The 20,169-nt window shown below is 34.6% G+C and overlaps 1 protein-coding gene across 1 annotated transcript in view; it reads right to left on the bottom strand.

Annotated features, from left to right (window-relative positions):
- Positions 1-353: 353 nt before the first annotated feature.
- The window catches only part of LOC113305574, a 41,554-nt gene continuing 21,738 nt past the window's right edge, over positions 354-20,169 (bottom strand). The window contains exon 6 of the mRNA XM_026554595.1: positions 354-520. Within this exon, the coding sequence (XP_026410380.1) occupies positions 354-520 (167 nt within the window). The remainder of the gene's footprint in view (positions 521-20,169) is intronic.

The following is a 20,169-nucleotide window of genomic DNA, read 5'->3' as shown; positions in this document are numbered from 1 at the left end:
AACCAGAGAGCTCTGCTTTGTTGAAATTTACCTTGGGTCCAGGCATGGTGACATGGAACTTTGGTCGAGAAACTGAGTAGATTAGATGTAGTTTAATTTTCGACTGTTTGAACTATTTTTTACCATGTGATTAAAAAATATCGGGAGTTCCACCTATTTCACAAATCTCATCTCATATTTAAAACAAAACAAGTGATAAAAAACCAAAGTGACCATATTTAGTAGATAAAAACTCCACCCATATGTTGAAATTTATAAAAACACCATATTCCCCAAAAGTAACACAAAAACCCCAAATCTTTTAATATGGGCATCCATTTCATTTTCAAGAAATACCTGGCCTACCCTTCTATTCATCTTCTTCTCCATACGAGATCTATAGTCTCTCTGTCACTCACACCACCACCAACAACAGCTCGTCCTCCTCCTCCCGCACCACCATCAACCACAGTCATTTCATGATCCTCCACCAACATCTTCTCTTTTTCTTCTTCTTCTCCCATTACCACAACAACACGTCCTACTCCAGTACCAACATAAATTTATACAGATCGAGAATGCGAATTGGGAAAAGAAAAAGGTGAAAATCGAACTAAATCTAGAGATTTGATTTATTTATTTATTTTGTGTAATATTAATGTGATTTTTCTTCTCAATCTTTCTATTTTGAAGTTGGATGTCAAAAAAATTGGACTCAAATGTCAATTGGTTTGTGGATTTGATGAACTAGGTTTAGGGTACTTGAAGAATTGGTCTCAAACGTTGGATAAATCAAACCATCTTTTGATATTCTAATGAAGTGTGGATTTTGTTCAAGTATAGAGACTTGTTACTTATATGTTAAGTTCCATGAGTATCATACCTTTTGAGAAGCCATGAATTGTTCATGAGCAAATGCCTTTGTCATATTATGGCAGCAACAAGTCTAACCGGGAATTACAATAAGGTTTTCAATCATTTTTCATCATTGTTTCTGTTGGTTTCATCATTTTTTCTGTTGGTTTCATCATTTTTTTCATCTGGTTCCATCACATTTTTCTTTTGGTCTCATCATTTTTTCCTATTGGTTTTCATCGTATCTTGTGCTGAAACCTTCCCCTCCCCTATTTATGTTTGTGTTCATGTTGCAGGAATCTTTCCTTTTACTTATGTGGTGGTTCTACCGAGAGTCATACTCAAGAGAAATCAATCATATTCCCGCAGTTGAAAAGCCTCTGATAGTGTCCCAAAATCGATTGTTCATGGTCCCGATAATGGGTCATGGCCAGGTCGTCCATCGAAGAAGAAAATGATTCCCAGTACAGGTTCAGTTCCCAATTAAAAGAAGAGTTCTTATGGTTTATGCCATGTTCAGACCACCCATAATCGAATGACATGCTCTTCGCGGTAGATGTGAAGTCATTTCGACTACAAGTCATCGAATTTCAGTTTCAGTTTTCGTTTAGACTACAATATGTGTTTCATTTACTTTTTCATATTTCATTAGATATTTTGTTTTGACTGTTATTTTTCATCTTTTTTACAAGTAAAACAATGTTAATTTGCTGCAGTTGTTTTCATTTTAAATAGGTTTGATTAAGTTTGTAAGTTTTTACAGGCCTTTATAATTTGGTGCAACCAAAGTAGGTTTCATCATATTTCTTTGAGACCATTTTGGGTTTCATCATATTTTTTTTGGAACCCTTATTGGTTTCATCACTGTTTTACTTTCCTTTTTTTTGGCATCTTTAATTAACAACATAAAAGATAACATTCCCTATTGTTTGCTAAGGTAAAATTACTAATTGATGCTACAACATAATCAATTAGTGAAAATTTATGGGTATTGTCACATAAAAATGAGACATTATACTTCTGTAGACATAAGCTTTAAGGGACGAAAGCTGAAATCTTTTTTATATAAAGTGATGAATAACTTATTACCATTACCATTAGTCGATAACCATTTTACAACTAGTTTAAACTTCAACTAAAACTGAATCTGCAAGAAGAACTGTAAAAATAAAATAAAATTGGGAACCACATGTGAGTATTATTCCCCGTTGTGAAGGAGGCTCTTATACGCCAACTCTGGTCTCAAATTATGCACCTTTTCTTGTATATCATCTTCAGGAGACGCCATGTTTCCCTTTAAGAGGCTCTACATGTAATGGAAAACATGAAGGCCACAATCATTCTTGAAACAACCAAAAAAATGTCTCAATATTTCGCACTCACAACAAAAAAAAAGAAAAAAAAAGGATGGTTTTACCAAACTTCCAAATATATCTGATGATTGTTCTAGCTTACCCTATTTGTTGACAACACTAAGGGGTCTGCATAGTGTATGTTGTTGGTTGACTTGTCTGCTCATCACAGGGGAGATTTGCATCGTACCGTGCAAATGCTACCACACACAAATGATGCAATGAGCACATATACGGCTCTGTTTCTCTTTCTCTCCATGTTGTTAAATCATAATCACCAAAAAAATCAAGCATATGCAAACCATAACTGAAAATGATGAAACCAAATTGATTCCATCTTTAAAACCCATTTACCACGGTTACAAGTGACAAGATGAAAGTGTTTAGCAACAGAAAACTAATAACTAAAAATGATGAAACCAAATCTGGTTTCATCATTAACATTAAACACGCTAACATAAAACATTAACTAAACATTCAACAAAAAACATTAACTAAAACCAATTAAAAAAGATGCAGCGAGCACCTATACAGCTCTGTATCTCTCTTTTTTTCCTGTTGTTGAACCATATGTAAACCATAAGAGGACATTTAAGAAAATCACCGATAGAGTTAAGCGAATCATAGATAAAAATGATGAAACCAATTTTGGTTTCATCAAAGAGACCATTGAACAAAATCACCAACAAAGTTAAGCGATGTTTGTGTGTTCTGTTGACGATTTTTATCCAACATAGATGAAAATGATGAAACCAATCTTTGTTTCATCAAAGAGACCATTGAAGAAAATCACCAACAGAGTTAAGCTAATCATAGATGAAATTGACGAAACATGGTTTCATCAACGAAACCATTGAAGAAAATTGATTATGAAACTAACAGAATTGAAGAGGATGAAACTATCAGAAAATCAATTACGAAACTAAAAATATTGAATGGGATGAAGCTAACTTATGAAACTAACAGAAACCTACTTATGAAATCACTGATGAAACCTATTTTATGCAAAATCAGTGATGAAACTAAAATTTGTGAAACCAAAAATCAATTCATGCATACATGAGACAGTAAAATCGACGGTGTATTGAAATTAGTTTTCGATCTACCTTTTGGAGATTGTTCAACCATTTTCTTAAGATTTTTCCTTTCTTTTTCTCTTACTTCTTCACCATTTTTTGATTTATGTCAAAATCAAAATGAAACTTAAACCTAATTTTCTTTCATTTAAGGTTAGATTCCTTGGTATCGAGTTCATAAAATTATTTTGTGGACTAAGAAGAAAAAGGAATCAAAATTGGTTTCAGATCTAGGTTTCTTCTTGTTTCAGAGGGAGAAAAGAGGAAGTTTAATCGTTATAAGATAACGGAGTGGGATTTATTTACGAGGGCTCAAATATATTAATGGGTAATTTAGACAGTTAAGGTTAAATAGGGTTTTTGTGTTATTTTTGTTTTGATGGGGTTTTTGTAGATGGATAGTGACACCTTTGGGATTATAACCCACGACATGTATTTAAAATACGGCTGCATGAATATTTACCATGTATTGGGGGTTGAACTCATATTTACCCCATTTCCTTTCCAAACTAGAGGAGGATGCAATAATTTTCCTACTGATCCCAGAATGCAACGTATTAATAAGAATAATCTTCAGAATTAAAATTCAAATCCAAACCGGTTTTCATTTCGTTGAATTTTTAAGGGGAATTATAGGTTTGCCCCTACTTGGCTAATTGATCCTAAATTTACCCCTACTTTTATTTTTCTATCCAAAAACCCCTTAAATATTATTTGTGTGACTCACATCCTCATAGGGGATATGAACATGATCTTTGAACAATCAGACAAACAAGGAGGCTTACCATCTAAACGTGCTGATTGTGCCTACTATAAAATTATCCTTGAATGCTGGTCTTTTAGACCTAGACTTCACTGGTTATGAATTTACATGGAACAATCACAGAAAAGGTTCAGCTAATATACAAGAGAGATTAGATAGAGCAGTTTCTAATGCTGAATTGAACTTGCAATTTCCTAGCGCCAAACTTACTCATTTAGTGGCAGTAGGTTCGGACCACAACCCTAAATCCTTAACTCTTGATACTAATACAGACTTATTTGAATATACTTTCAAATACTATGACACATGGCAGAAGGAGGATTCCTGTGTTCAAACAATAAAGAACTCTTGGAACATCATGAATAATGATATCCCTTCCATAGATCTAGTTTCTAATCTACAATCTCTAGGTACACATCTTACTCTATGGAAAACAAACATCTTTGGTTTACCTTCTAAAAACATCAAAAAGATCCTTAATGAGATAGATAGAATCAACAATTCACCCTACTTGGTAAACAAAGAGGAAAAAATTCAGGAAAACTTAAACAAACTAGAACAACTCCACATTACTCAAGAAAAGATAGCAAAACAACAATCCAGAGACAACCTAGTCACAGTAAGAGAAAATGGAATACAATAGATTGTCTCTCAAACAATAATAATGTTATAGCCTTTGATTAAACTGAAATGAAAAATATCCTAGCGGAGTATTTTAACAACCTCTTCTCAGCTATTCCCTCAAATCTCACCCAAGAAAATGCAATTTTCCAACAAATACAAGCTCGTGTATCTGAGGATGATAATGAAACTCTTACTCATATACCATCAAAAGAGGAAATTCTAAAGGTATTGGAAAGTTTAAAACCTAAGAAATCTCCGGGTCCTGATGGCTTCCCAGCTAGTTTTTTCAAACAAAACTGGGAAACAATGGGAGATCAGGTTACATTGACTATTCAACATTTCTTTCGAACAAGAGAAATTAATCCTGATCTCAATAAAACTTTCCTCCTCCTCATCCCTAAAACTATAAACCCTAAAACTCCTAGTCAATTCAGGCCAATTGGACTCTATAATACAATTTATAAAATAATTACAAAATTACTGGTTAAGAGAAACAAACCACACTTAGACTCCAAAATAACTCCTTTCCAGGTAGCTTTCCTCTCTAAAAGACAAATTTCAGACAACATTATTATTGCTCAGGAAATTATCCACTCTTTTAAAAAGAAAAAGGTTAAACATGGGGGGTTTGGGATCAAAATTGACATATCAAAAGCTTTCGATAGAGTTACCTGGGATTTCTTAATGCCAGCTCTTAAAGCTTTTGGCTTTAATCAAACTTTATGTAACCTAATTTTCCAATGCATTTCCACATCTTCTATTGCAGTTCTTCTTAATAGTAATCCAGGGGATTTATTCAAACCAACTACAGTCTTTAGACAGGGAAACCCTCTATCACCCTACTTATTCATCATTTGTATGGGAATTTTATCTAGACTATTACTGATCAAAGAAAATGAGAAAGTTATTCATGGTGTTAAAATAACACAAAAAATAGCCCTATCTCTCATCTATTCTTTGCTGACACTGCCTACTATTCATCAAAGCAGATCTTACGGAATGTAATTCTACTAGAAATAACCAGTGCGTAACGGCACGACATGAGCCTGAATAATTTTTGACTATAATATTACTATAAACTATGATAAGGATATTTTAACATTGGAGAACTTGTAGCAATTATATACTTCTCATACAAATAATTATAGCTTTGGTCTCACTTGAAATTCTGTAAAATAGTGATTTCTGTAAAAAAAATTATAATTTCAGTATCAACCAAAAAATATCATCAAGTTCGAAATAACTGTGTCGTAGGGGCAATATTTCATTCATTTTCACGCAAGGAGCTTGAAAGTCAGGTTCAAACTAATAAAACACTAAATATCACATCTGTTTGGTAAAATTTAATGATTTTATGAAAACTAAAATGAAAACAATATAAGCTATATATTTTCATAAAGTAACTTACACCTCTTAGAAAACATAAGAAATCGAGCGTAAGAATCACATATCCGTTGGATCTATTGAGTAACCAATGTTCATAAAATATGTTAATTGGGCTTGATAATGGTCGATATATGTTCTGTTGAGTAATGATTAATCGTTTAAATCATTTTGTTGGAAAATTAACTCATTCTAGAGAGTTATCTGGAAATTCGCAATCCCATTGCAAATGTGGTGATCTACCTTTGGAGAACTTTGGATAGTACGTCAAAGTAAAATATATAATCCACTCGAATCACCACACTGAAAAACTCAACTCATGAATCGCCATTTTCAAGGGATGCTGGAATATGCTAACAATCGGGTACGACTAAACTTATGTTCGGTATTGGAATATATCATCAAAAGAACTAACATCCTCATAACCATTTATGCTAAGTCAATTATATATGTGTTATATTTTTTTTAGTTGATGATTTGAGTGTTGTGCATTGGTACCGGTGGATTTACCTTGACATTGTTAGTATTCCACAAAGATTATATATTTTACTTGACAGTGTGCAAAACAAAGATGATACTGCAAGCTATCGATTTTGAAAAGTGATCAATATGGTGGAACAATGTTGCTTATTATGGTAGAGTTTTTCTAGCAAAAAAAACAAAACTACAATTACAATGAAAAAGGGAAAAATAAAACTTATTTTTCACCTTTATAAAGTATATTTAGATGTGAAACAAAGATTGAAAAGAGGGTAAACAATGTACTATCATCTTATATCTATGTATGCTTCAAAAAAATAAATAAAAAATCTTAGATCTACGTAACTGCGATTGCATTATATCAACTGAAAGTATCACTAATCCTGATTACAATTCTCAAAAATTGACTAAACCCTAAGAAATGATTTCATAACATTGACATGGAAGCTTAAAAATAAACATCCATACCCTTTTCGTATTTTGATCGACCTTCCTTGGTAGAATATGCACAATCTTTAATGAAGAAAGACCAACCATGGATACAAATTCTTTTGGTTCTTTAAAAATTTATGAATCGCTCTTGACATCTTTTTCCGCCCTAGTATTCATCTTCTTTGACACTGTATAATTCCCAAATCAACCTATACAAAAAATCAAACATTCATCCAGTCAAAGAACTTCAGAAAAAGAGTAAAAAGAGACAAATTGCTAACCTCAAATTCTTGCTTATTTCTTCGTAGAGAAATTTCAGCGAATCGAAGAGCGGGGAAGAAAAAAAACCTCAGGAGTAAAGCCATCAAAGAAAGTAAAGAGGATAAGGCGGTAAGCATGATAAGAAAAGAAGGTAAATCTAGCAAACAATATTAACTAAATACTCAAGATGTAATACTCAGTCGGTTGCTTCATCTGGCCACTTTGAGCCTTATTAATCAGTCGTTTTTTCTTCTCCAATGTCCGAGTTCGCATCAACTTTAATCGTGGAAAAAGAACATGGGTTCCGTACTGTATTATTGTATCCACATGGAGACTATGCAGGTCACTTGGGATGCCACATAGACGTTTTGAATGTATGAATAGACCAACCTGGTAAAGAGAAAAGAGCTTCACTTAAAAAAGGGAATACGGAGAAAAATACATCTAAAGCTCACTATTTTTTTCTTAAATAGGAGGGATATGGAGCACACAGATGCAAGTAAAATTTAGATATCCAATCTGGAAAAGGATGATATAGAGACAATGATCGATGCATGCCACTGATCTAGCTAACCTGAGAAACATTCAAGTTCTGGAGAGTAAAATTGTCTTTTGTTACAGACATTTTGTCGAACATACAACATATATTATTTGATTGTGCAATCTTTTATCAACTCTTAGGAATGGTACAAGGAAAGAAAAAAACGAAATATATACAAAAAATACATGCGATCTCCGAAATAAGATAACAACCCATAACTGGAAGAACAAAATATTTGTTATCCCAAACTAAATCCAAAAACCAAAACGAAGTGAAAAAAATATACCACAGTGAAAAACTAAGAAAATAAATTCAGCAAAACTGAAGAGAGGAATGAGAAAACCTATTTGTTCGAGACTCCGAGTGGTGGAAGAACCGAAATCGTTTTCGAATTGGCTGATAGATTAAAAATGGAGAAGCCATTAAATGCACAGACGCGCGTTTTAGTTTAAACGTCGAAAACAATTGATAAGAGGATACAGAAGGATTGTTCATGCTAGGGTTTGATACGGAGTTTCTTCTAAAATGAGGGGAATAATGGAAGAGTAAAAAAAAGATGCTTAATATTCACAGAGGTGGATAATTAAGATTGCGTGCGCGGTGCGGCATTGAAGACGTTTATCCACTAGATTTATGATATACTGACTTAAAAGCAGGGACTTAAGAAAATGAAAAACGACATTCACATTGAATAATAAAAATAACTCGAGGGATTCAGTTAAGAAGTGCAAGCATGAAGGGGACTGAGAGACTTGGACCGGGAGAGAGGTAAGAAAAAACACTCATTTCGGGTTGAATCCGGACCATTATTTGTCTTTCGTTTGTCTGCAAAATGTTATCCAGCCGTTGAACCCTCAAAAACCCCTTCTGTTTTGTATTATAGATTATTCAAATAATAGAAACTTTCTGTTAGAGCACTTCTCGGTCAAACTTGCAAGTGTTGCTATCTCAAGCTTGTTTTTCAATGTTAGTGATCAAAACTATAAGTCTTGATTTCTAGTCTACTTATAGTGATGTCTCGGACTTGGATAGATTGTGTAGTTCAGCATTAGACTTCACGGAGTTCATCAATTGAAGACGAAGAACTACCAAGAAGAACTTGTGGAACTTCAACAACAAAAGGTATGTGGAGACTAAAACTCATCTATCACTCGGGAAGTCAATATCTACTCTATCTCGTATATTGAGACATAAGTCGTATTACTATATGGTTTTCGATTATGCACATCTGAGATTTCGAGCTGAGTTTAACTCGCTTACATATTTCTCGAAATATGTGTAGGTAAGATTTCTTTTCAACCAAGTTCATCTTATATTCTTGACGAAAGTCAAACGATGATCATGTAAAAATTGCCGAGTAACATCTTACATGGTTTGTGTGATACAATCATTTGGTATAGACTTGGAATGTTTCGTTATAGTTATTTCAATAACTTGAAATTGCTTTGATGCTAATAATATGTGAAAACGGCTATTGTCATCCTCTAAGAAAGTTTCAATGATTGAAATAGAGTTTAGAACACTTAACTAACATTGGATTATAAACATGTTATGCACTCTTGCATATATGTGATCCATGTCCGGGAACCATAGTATCCATACCCGTATGCATACCTGTTGGTTTGGGAAGTCTGGGAACCTAAGTGCACCTACCCGTACGCATACTGGCGTAAGGTTCATGTCCGGAAAATTCTGCTGTGTTTGGAAGTATGCGTATCCGTTCGCATACTGGAGAAAACCATACTTGGTCCGTCTATTCAGGTATGCATACCCGTTTGCATACTTGAGTGGTTAAAGTTCTAAAATCGGTTGTGAGATGAACAAATACATTTCTATAATAAGGAATGCATTCTTTGCAAACCGTGGCTATAATGTTCATGAATTGATTCGAGTGAATCAAACCGATTTTGCTTCAATTGTGTTCTTGTATACTTCTATGAGAATATAGCAATTGCACAACTCTTTAACTAGTTTCATTTGAGTCATTTGAACTAGTTATGGTTAATATGAATAAGGTTGATATGAGAGTATTCATATAGCTAACCTCGGTTAACTACTGTTGAGCCAACATGGTGTACACGTTTAGGTACGGTTACATAAACCTAAATGAGAGTACATTTCATTTGTTTATAACAATCTAAGTTCGATCAAACGGTTGAAAGATATTAGCTTGGATCTAATCAGGTTTTCATCTAATGGTGAATATTGAATTCTTTTTTATCAAGGTAACTTAGATTACAAACCCTGATTTGAAAACTATATAAGGGAGAACTCTAGCACTGGGAAACCTAATCGTTACACCTCATCTAATGTTAAGACCTCATAAGTCCGTGTTTACAGCGATCTGAATATGGACAGAAGTACTATCTCTATAAACGTACCACCAGTCTTCGATGGCTCAAATTACTTATGGTGGAAAATTGCTATGCGTGCCTTTCTTCAAGCGCGTGATTTTCAATCATGGGTTTATGTGGTTAATGACTATGATCCTCCGGAGGTTACATAAGGCAATGTAACAGTTCCAAAGGATATTGGTAAATATGATGCTGCTGAGATTCTTGCTGCAAAGTAAAATTCTGACGGATTAAATGCTATCATCCATGCCATTAACCCAGAGCTCCAGCATCATGTGACTACTTGCACAACGTCTAAAGATGTCTCAGATATCTTGGAAACTGTATTTGAAGGGAATACCTGTGAAAAGGAAGCTAGGCTTCAAAACCTATATTCTGATTGGGAAAACCTTCATATGGCGGATGAAGATTCTTTTGATGAGTTTAATCACAAAGTGTCTGAAATTATTAATGCATCTTTTGCATTGGGTAAGACTATTCCGGAAAAGGACATTGTGATGAAAATTCTCACATCATTGCCATCCATATACGATTCTAAGAAGCATGCCATCGTTGAGGGAAATAAACTTGCAACTCTTTTCAGAAATACTTTGGTTGGAAAGTTAAAGATCTTTGATCATAAGCATACATCCAAATCCAGAAAGGATGTTGCTTTCAAAGCACAAAAGAACACTAAATTACTTGACAAAAGTAAAAGTGTTTGCATCTCTGAAGATGATCTTTTTGAGGCTGATTCATTAGATGAAGATCTTGACAAGTCATTATCCTTGATCATAAGGCAGTTTAGGGATCTTCTTTTGAAGAGAAGTGAACGGTTCTCCAGAGATAAACCTAGGTCATCAGTTAAACCTCATAATCGTGTTCCTCCTAAAAACATGGATATTGATGAAATTGTTGACTAGGATATGCCACAGTGCTTTAAGTGTAAAGGTTTTGGTCATTTTGCAAATGAGTTTCCAAATCGGAAAAAATACACTGGGAACAAAGGTCTAGATGCAACTCTTGATGAAATGTCTGACAACTATGATTCTAGTGAAGACGAAAAGTCAAGTATTGCGCTTCTTTGTGAAAACATTGATTTTGATAATTGTAGCAATACATACATCAATCTTGATATTCTTTCAGAAGAAATCTCAACTGGTCTGGAAGAAAAAATGGATCTATCTGTTTCTACTGGAAACTCGTTTTCTGATTTTTCAGGTTCCACTATGTGTCTAGCTTCTTACACATCTCGGGCGTCTGAATCATCTTCCATGTTGACATCCTCTTATTGTTCTCTTAAAGGTCATGAACTTTCAAAGTGTTTCAAGTACAAACACACAATAAGATACGTCAACAAACTTCAACGAAGAGCGAATTGATTAGCAAACAAGATCAAACTTGTTCAAAAATCATCAGAGGTATGTAAACTCATATCTTCTTCGAAGAAGTTAGTTTCCAAAGAAAAGTCTAGATCACTAGAGGAAAAATTATGGTCCAAACATTCTGTGAAACAGGTATCTATGAATTTCTTCTAAAAAGGTTATGGTGGACAGATTAGTGTTCACCCCAGCACAACTTGATTGTGTTGTTTGGCGTTAGAGCACTGCTCGGTCGAACTCGCAAGCGTTGCTATCTCAAGCTTGTTTGTCAAGTTTAGTTTCCAAAACTATAAGTCTTTATTTATAGTCTACTTATAGCTAAGTCTCAGACTAGGGTAGAAAATGTAGTTGAGCTCTAGACTCCACAGCGTTCATCATACAAAGACGAAGAAATACTCAAGGAACTGGTGGAACTTCATCGACTAAAAGGTATGTGGAGACTTGAACTTATCTATCACTCAAAAGTCTATCTACTCTATCTTCTATCTTAAGACAAAAGTTGTATTGCTATATAGACTTCGATTATACACATTTGCTATTTCGAGCCGAGTTTATCTCGCTTATCTATTTCTCGAAATATGTGTTGCTAGGCTTTCGCTTTGGCCAAGTTCATCTTTACTAGTGACGAAAGTTATATTAGTTTCAATTACTTGAAAATCGCTTTGACGAAAAATAGCTTGTGAACAACAAGTATATAACGTCCTGTAAGAATGTTTCAATGATTGAAATGAGAGTTTAGAATATATAATCTTGAATGGATATAAAAAATGTATGTGAACTCATACTTGTGTAAGTCCATAATCCTTGAACCAAAGTATGCGTACTTTGCTGCTCAGGATAACCGGAACTAAAGTCCGCGTACCTGTATGCGTACTTTCGGAAGTTCACGTCCCGTGAATTTCTGCTGGAGTTTGTGAACTGAAAACAAACTTAATTCGAGTACTTAAGTATGCGTACCGGTATGCATACTTGAGTGGGTTATTTTCTAAAAACAGTTTATTCGTGAACTTAAACTTATATAAACTAAGGAATGCATATTTGCAAACCGTGGCTATAAAGTTCATGAATTGATTTGAGTGAATCAAAATCGTTTTTGCTTCGATTGTGTCTTATATACTTCTATGAGATCTAAGCAATTGAACTCTCTAACTAGTTCATCTGATTCATTTGAACTAGTTGTGGTAAATAAAAATAAGGTTGATATAAAAGTGCTCATATGGATAACCATTTGGTTAACTACTATTGAACCAAATAGGTGTACACGTTTATGTACGGTTACACAAACCTAAATGAATGTGCATTTCATTTGTGTATAAAAAGCTAAGTTCGATCTAACGTTTGAAAGATATTAGCTTGAATCTAATCAGGTTTTCATCTAATGGTGAATATTGAATGCTTTGTTACCAAGGTAGCATTGATTGCAAATCCTAATTTGAAGACTACATAAAGGAGAACTCTAAATACTGGGAAACCTAATCCCCACACCTCCTGTGTGATGCTAGTTCTATAATCTAGAGTCGATTCTCCTTTAACCTTAGGTTTCTACCGAGACCCCGTAGAAGCCAGACCCAACTATTTTCTCTGTAGTTGCATGATATGATCTTGTTTTTTCTATCGTATTTGAGTACAATCGTAAGATTGGCTTGAGATTAATTTCTCCGATAGGAAAGATAGAAAAGTAGTCACAAAAACCTTTGTCTCATCGTTTGTGAATCCACAATATCTAGTTTCGCCATCATACGATTTAGATAATTGTGAGGTGATTGATATTTCTAGGCTGTTCTTCGGGAATATAAGTCCGATATATCAATTGGTTCCTGTTCACCTTGATTTATCAAAAGACGGAACAAAACTCGTAGGTATTTTTGTGGGAGACAGATTTATCTATTCCTGTAGACTTTTCTGTGTGACACAAATTTATTTACTAAAGTCTTCGACTTTGGGTCATAGCTGTTAGACCATTGCTCGGTTGAACCCACCAACCGTTGGTATGTCAAGTTTGGTCGTCATATTTTAGTGAATCAAAACTCATGTTAAGAGTCGCTTGATTATGTACTAGAGTTAAACTTCGTATAGGTTAGATTGTAAGCATTAGGATATGGGACATTACAAGTATTGCGAAGTCTTGAAGATGTGAAGAAGCAAGGAGCTACAACGACAACAATCATCCTTTCACTTGAGGTTAGTGATATTTGACTTGAACTGTTTCATTCCCTAACGTATCTTTCAAGTCGTGCATATTGAAAAAATAACTACGAAGCATATATGTACTCTAGATAGACATAGTATTAAGAATACAATACGAGGTTTATTTCTTAACCATTAAACTTTGTAGATAAGACATCGCCATAATCATTTGAATGCTATCGTGATTATGTATGGGTATGAGGTGAGGATTTCATCCTAGGGAACAATGTTTACATGTGTTCTAAGGAAGTAAGTTCATAAACTTGTTTGTGAACCGAAAAGGAAATTGCCAGGAGTTATTGGTTTTATTATTCATTGCATATCTTATGAACAACCAATATGTGTGATAGAGTATAACCGCTCACAAATTATTGTGCTCTTGGTAGAACTATTCACAAAGTCCTGACTTTTATATTGGTATAACTTTGATTAGTAAACCAATCTTAAGTAATCACCTGTGGTATGATCGGATTATGTCTACCTTGGGTAAAGGGAATCGATCCTAGTAAGGGAAAGGGAACCGATCCTTGTAAGGGGTGCAGTACATCAAGGGAAACCAATCCTTGTATGGGGTACAGTGAGGGAAAGGGAACCGATCCTTGTTGGGGGTAGGGAACCGATCCTAGTGAGGGAAAGGGAACCGAACCTAAGGGGTGCAGTGCAATACGGAACCGATCCTTGTATGGGGTGCAACAAGGTTTATAGCAGAAAGGGGAACCGATCCTATGGACATGTGAAACACATATAAGTTAGATACCATATATATGTGGGGAACCGATCCTAGTACCCATTCAACCGAATCTTTGTGAAGCTAGTGTGACTATGCGTAGTACTCACATGGAGATAAAACCGAAACTTGTTTTGGTAGAACCGTAAACACATGATTGTGATTGACCGTTGGTTTGATCAATCACATAGTTCTTGAAAGTCAGATGAACCAATTCTAAACTTGTTTGGAAGTGTGGAAAATCGATTTCTAGGTTGTAAGTGGGAAAGAGAACTTACAAAGTAAAGATGTCGACAAATTTTGAACACCTGCTGAGAATGTTTATTTCTATAATTGTTCAAAGATTCCTTAACCACTAAGGGAAGAGAATCCCAGGATCGAAACATAAGTAAGTTAAGAATCTTTTAATTAAGGCTATTAATTTCACTTTGTAGGGAAATTATAGAATTAGTAATGTGCATTTACTGATTAGATTTTTCGAGAGATTTCGATTGTTATTTTTGGACAGAGCATTTCCAGGAATTATGGAAACCAAATATGTGCTTTAATGAATATCTTGAGAATATTTTCGGTTTTGGAAATTCCTTAGTGTCCAAACTTCCTTGTCTATAAATACACGAAGTTTGACTTTCTAGCAAACTAATCCTTTGTAACAACATACTTCCTCTTTTGTCTTTGTTACTAGTGTAGACGCCTATCGGAGAGGAGAGTAATCTAATTAGGTGAAAATCTCTTACGACCGCTCGTTTTAAAATCTTATTTAGGATTGAGAAGCTCTAGCGCGACCCGTTGGTGGGAAACTAGATAATTGCGGTTTATCTTTGTTTTCGATTGATTTGATTGACTAACAGTGGTTGAAATATGATTGCACCTAGTTTGTTTATTTTTTAGAATCTTCTCTTCTGATATAAGATTCATTCAAACTAGTTCAGAGTTTTGACATGGATCTTTAGACTGTTGTTAGTTCTAATGATGATCTTGTGATAATCCATTGTTAACAGACTCCATTCTGTGCGTGATTGATCACAAGAGATTCAAGTGATTGTGTGTAGGTTTTTATTGAAAATTTAAGAAGATTTGAAGATAAAGAAGATATTGAAGATATGACTTGGGTTTATAATCTTTGGTATGCACAATACTTGTTTGGGTAAAAGAGGATCCAATTGATAATCGATTTATCCTTGTGGTAGATTGGATTGATTAATTGAGTAGATCGGCATCAACACGGTTCTTCGGATTAAAGGTGTTGTTGGCTTAATCTTAATCGATTACCTTTGGGTGATTGAACATAAGATAGATCTAGACCCGACGAAGGAGTTTATGTTAAGATTAGGGCTGTCAATGGGTACCCATTACCCGGACCCGGAACCGGACCCGATATATTTGGGTCCGGTTCCGGGTCCTAAAGTTGGACCCATTAGCTACTTAGGACCCGACGGGTAATTACCCGATTGGACCCGAATTTAAACGGGTCCAAACGGGTAATACCCGTTGGGTACCCGTTTATTCATTCTTTTATTCATGTTTTTAGCAAAATTACAAGTATTTTTGATAGTTTTAGCTTTGATATTTTACTCATTTAAATTTTTTCTCTTACATTTAACCTTTATTTAGTACATTAATAAGAAATAATAATAAATTTTTATAAAAATTACTTAAATCCAAGCCAAAAAGAGAAATGTATTAAGTTTTTGAGGTTTTTTAAATAGTTTTACTAAGACCCAATGGGTACCCGGAACTGATGGGTACCCGAGTATTTAAACGGGTCCGGTTCTGGGCCCACAAGTTTAGGAACCGGACCCGGAACCGTTAGGAACCGGACCCGACCATTATAAGTAGGGTCCGGGTCCGGGTCTAGTGATACCCGGGAGGACCCGGACCCGTTGACACCCCTAGTTAAGATAAACGAAAGAGCCTTTGTCCGACTCATATCACTTGGTTGAATAGAGTTGATACCAAACAGATTTCTTGTTCCTTTACTGTTTGGAATACGAACCAAAGGGATTGTTCCAAGTACGTGACTTATTCATAAGTCGGAGGCGTGGGAATACAGACGGAACCAGGTGAACTATAGGGTTAGTTACTTGGTCTCAACTATACGAAGTTAAGTGTAATTTTGTGTAGCGGCTTAATCCTGAGAGTATTCAATTCTTGACTAGGTACCGGGGTTTTTCTGCATTTGCGGTTTCCTCGTTAACAAAATCTTGCTGTGTCATTTACTTTTATTTTCCGCATTATAATTGTTTTATTATAATTAAAGTAAATTACACAAACGTTAATTCCTATTTACTTGATAAGTAATCCTATTGTGTTTGGTTAAGTCCGAACCTTTATATCAAGTAAACATACTTCATTGTTGTATTGTCTCGATCTCGTATCCATTGACGATCACACGAAGTGTGAACCGATTAGTTGTATTGTCTCGACTCAGTCCGTAGACAATAACTTTCGGAGAAAGGACTTATAGGTAGGAAAAGTTTTAGCTTGAGGTATACTTGGGTACCCTCGCCTTTTCAATAGAAACTATTAGTTGTGGGTGAGATCATCTAAGGGAATCAAGTGCGTAGTATCCTAATGGGATCAGAGACATAAGGAGTGCAACTGTACCTTGGGTCAGTGTGAGATTGATTGGGGTTCAACTACATTTCAGACCGAAGTTAGTTTGTAGTAGGCTAGTGTCTGTAGCGGCTTAATACAATGTGTGTTCAATCGGGACTAGGTCCCGGGGTTTTTCTGCATTTGCGGTTTCCTCGTTAACAAAACTTCTAGTGTATGTGTTATTTCTTTTCCCCATTATATTTTGTTATATAATTGAAATATCACAGGTTGTGCGTTGAATATATCAATTGGTAAATCCAACCTTTGGTTGTTGATTGAAACTAATTTATACTTGAACATTGGTCTTTGGTATCGTTCAAGTTAATTTCTCGTGTTCAATTAGACTCGCATATTTCTATTTGCTTTAGTAAGTATTGAATCGAGAAATTGAGATATAACTCCTTGATATACTTTTTATAAGATTGAGTCTGACTGTCTAGTTGGGTCTCTTAAAAGTATATTGGAGTTTTTCCATACAGATTGCTAAGCGAAATGTTGGGTGTGGTTGTTAGACCCCCACTTTTTCAGTTGGTGCGTCTTGTCTCATGTGCCTGATAAAAAGAGACAAGTTTGTGCACACCTCAGGCTTTAGGAAAACATAATTTTTTTAGATTGTTTTGATTTTCTCTTTTTAGTTTTACCGTGCTTTGCAAGTTTGGAATTCGTTCATCTTTTCATATCTAATTGATATTGGAAGGGACTTCCCTGTTTAATCAATAAAAGAGGGTTATTCTCGACAATTATACCCTCTTTATGGTTGAGAGTTGTGCGTGCGTGAACTTGTGTTTAAAGGTTCTGTAACCCTACATTCCTTTTTCCTCCTCTTGAAACTCTTTTTATCATAAGATTGCTTGAGATTATCTTGTGATTTTCTCTCACTATTTCGTTGGTATGGATATTCCAAGCATTATGTATTCTGATGGAAAAGATGTTAATATGATTTTTAAGCCATCAATCATGAAGGAAAAATATAAATCTCCGTTACCTCTAACTTTGAAAAGAAAAAGAAGGAATGTGAGGAAGCCAAGAGTTATTCCTTCAAATTCTCAGAAGTTTTCTGATGTTCTTGAAGAGTTGAAGGAAAAAAGGAAGGAGATTCAGCAAATAAAGGATATTGTGTTGAGAACTCTTGAAATTCAGAAGGGCCTAGTTCGGCATCAGTTCAAAAGGTTTGTTGGAATTGACTCATTTCTTCATGAACCTTATGTTCCCATGGCTGTTAACGATAAGGAGTTCGGGGACGATAAATAAATTTTCAGAGGTCTCAATGTCTAGGAAACTTCTTATGAGAATTTATTCTTGTGTGTTTTTAAGAAGGATAACTAGGGTTTGGAATAGCCATTACTGTGAGTACACATAGCTATTGCTAATGCTTTTCGTCTTGCAATGTTTTTAGATTTATTTGATTAAATTCTAAAGTTTATTTGGAAGATGATTTCTGTAGTATTAATCTTTATGGTTTTATATATTGAAAATTGTTATGGGATATGTTGTTTACGTCTGTGAACCTTGACTGTCCCATACTTGTTCAAAAGTTAACTCTATTGTATGTCGGTATGAAAGTATTGATAAAAGATAAAATGAACTTTTGACTACAAGAGTTAAGCCTACTATGTCATTATGCAAATATTGATGGAATATATGATGAACTTTTGTTTACAAAGATTAATTAAGTCTATTTTATATGTCATTGTGCAAATAGTGATGAAAAATAGAATGAATTTTTGATTATTCCGCAGTATTGGTCTTTCCCTGATCCACATCTTTGTGTATGTACTGTGTTTCTCCGTAAGTTCTCTTATGTTGAGCATGGCCATTTGAATTGATCATTTTCCTTGTGGTTAATTCAATTGAGATTTTTGGATACAAATTCATGTTTCATGTGATTTGTTAATGTCCAAAGAAATCCTTATTTTCTTGTAAAAGTAAGGTCGCTCTTGTTGTTCTTTCGGGAATGACATTTTATGGGAGAGAGTTCTTATTTGAACTTGTGCTTAATTTCCAAATCTTTGTGAGGAGTGCGGTTGTGGAATATTGTAGGAGTTATCTTGTATCTTTATAAACTCCTTGATGAATACACTGAGTTTCAACTATGTGAAATCATCGAAACAAGTTGGTATGTTGTTCTCTTTTGGTCATTAAGTATCTCTATGAAAATTTCATGAGGATCCCACTAGTTTTCGTACCTTTTCCAATTTATATTGACAAAAGGGGGAAAATTAATGTGTAGTTCACACTACAAATACATATGGTTTATGGATCATTATGTAAGGGGAAATGGTTTTAATATTGAGATGAAGTATCTACTAAGGGGGAGTGATACATATCACCATAGCATTGTTGTCAAAGTTGTGATACAATTGGACTTTGATGATGTATAATGATACTATGACACTATATAACAATGATTGAGAGCAACTGTTTTCTCATTGTTATAGTTACGGATCTTCAACAACAATGATGTTGAGTTGAACACATTTGGAATCATTGGAGTACTTGGACGTGACAAAGATTTCGATTAATGTTGAAGAACCAAAGAGATCAAGCATTTGGATGAGAAGTTACAAAGTTTATTTATTTTGTAATCCATATGTATTGATAGTTTTGTCATTAAAATTGACAAAGGGGGAGATTGTTAGAGCACTGCTCGGTCGAACTCGCAAGCGTTACTATCTCAAGCTTGTTTGTCAATGTTAGTGATCAAAACTATAAGTCTTGATTTCTAGTCTACTTATAGTGATGTCTCAGACTAGGATAGATTGTGTAGTTGAGTATTAGACTTCACGGCGTTCATCAATTGAAGACGAAGAACTACTAAGGAAAGCTTGTGGAACTTCATCAACAAAAACTATGTGGAGACTAAAACTCATCTATCACTCGGAAAGTCTATTTGTACTCTATCTCCTATATTAAGACATAAGCATATTACTATATGGTTTTCGATTATGCACATTTGAAATTTCGAGCTGAGTTTAACTCGCTTACATATTTCTCGAAATATGTGTTGGTAAGCTTTCGCTTTGACCAAGTTCATCTTATATTCTTGACGAAAGTCAAAAGATGACCATGTGAAAATTTCCGAGTAACATCTTACATGGTTTGTGTGATACAATCATTTGGTATGGACTTGGAATGTTTCGTTATGATTATTTCAATAACTTGAAAATTGCTTTGATGTTAATAGTGTGTGAAAACG

Source organism: Papaver somniferum, chromosome 8 (genome assembly GCF_003573695.1).
Source record: "Papaver somniferum cultivar HN1 chromosome 8, ASM357369v1, whole genome shotgun sequence".
Lineage (NCBI taxonomy): Eukaryota > Viridiplantae > Streptophyta > Magnoliopsida > Ranunculales > Papaveraceae > Papaver > Papaver somniferum.
This window is presented reverse-complemented; position numbering and strand designations above follow the sequence as displayed.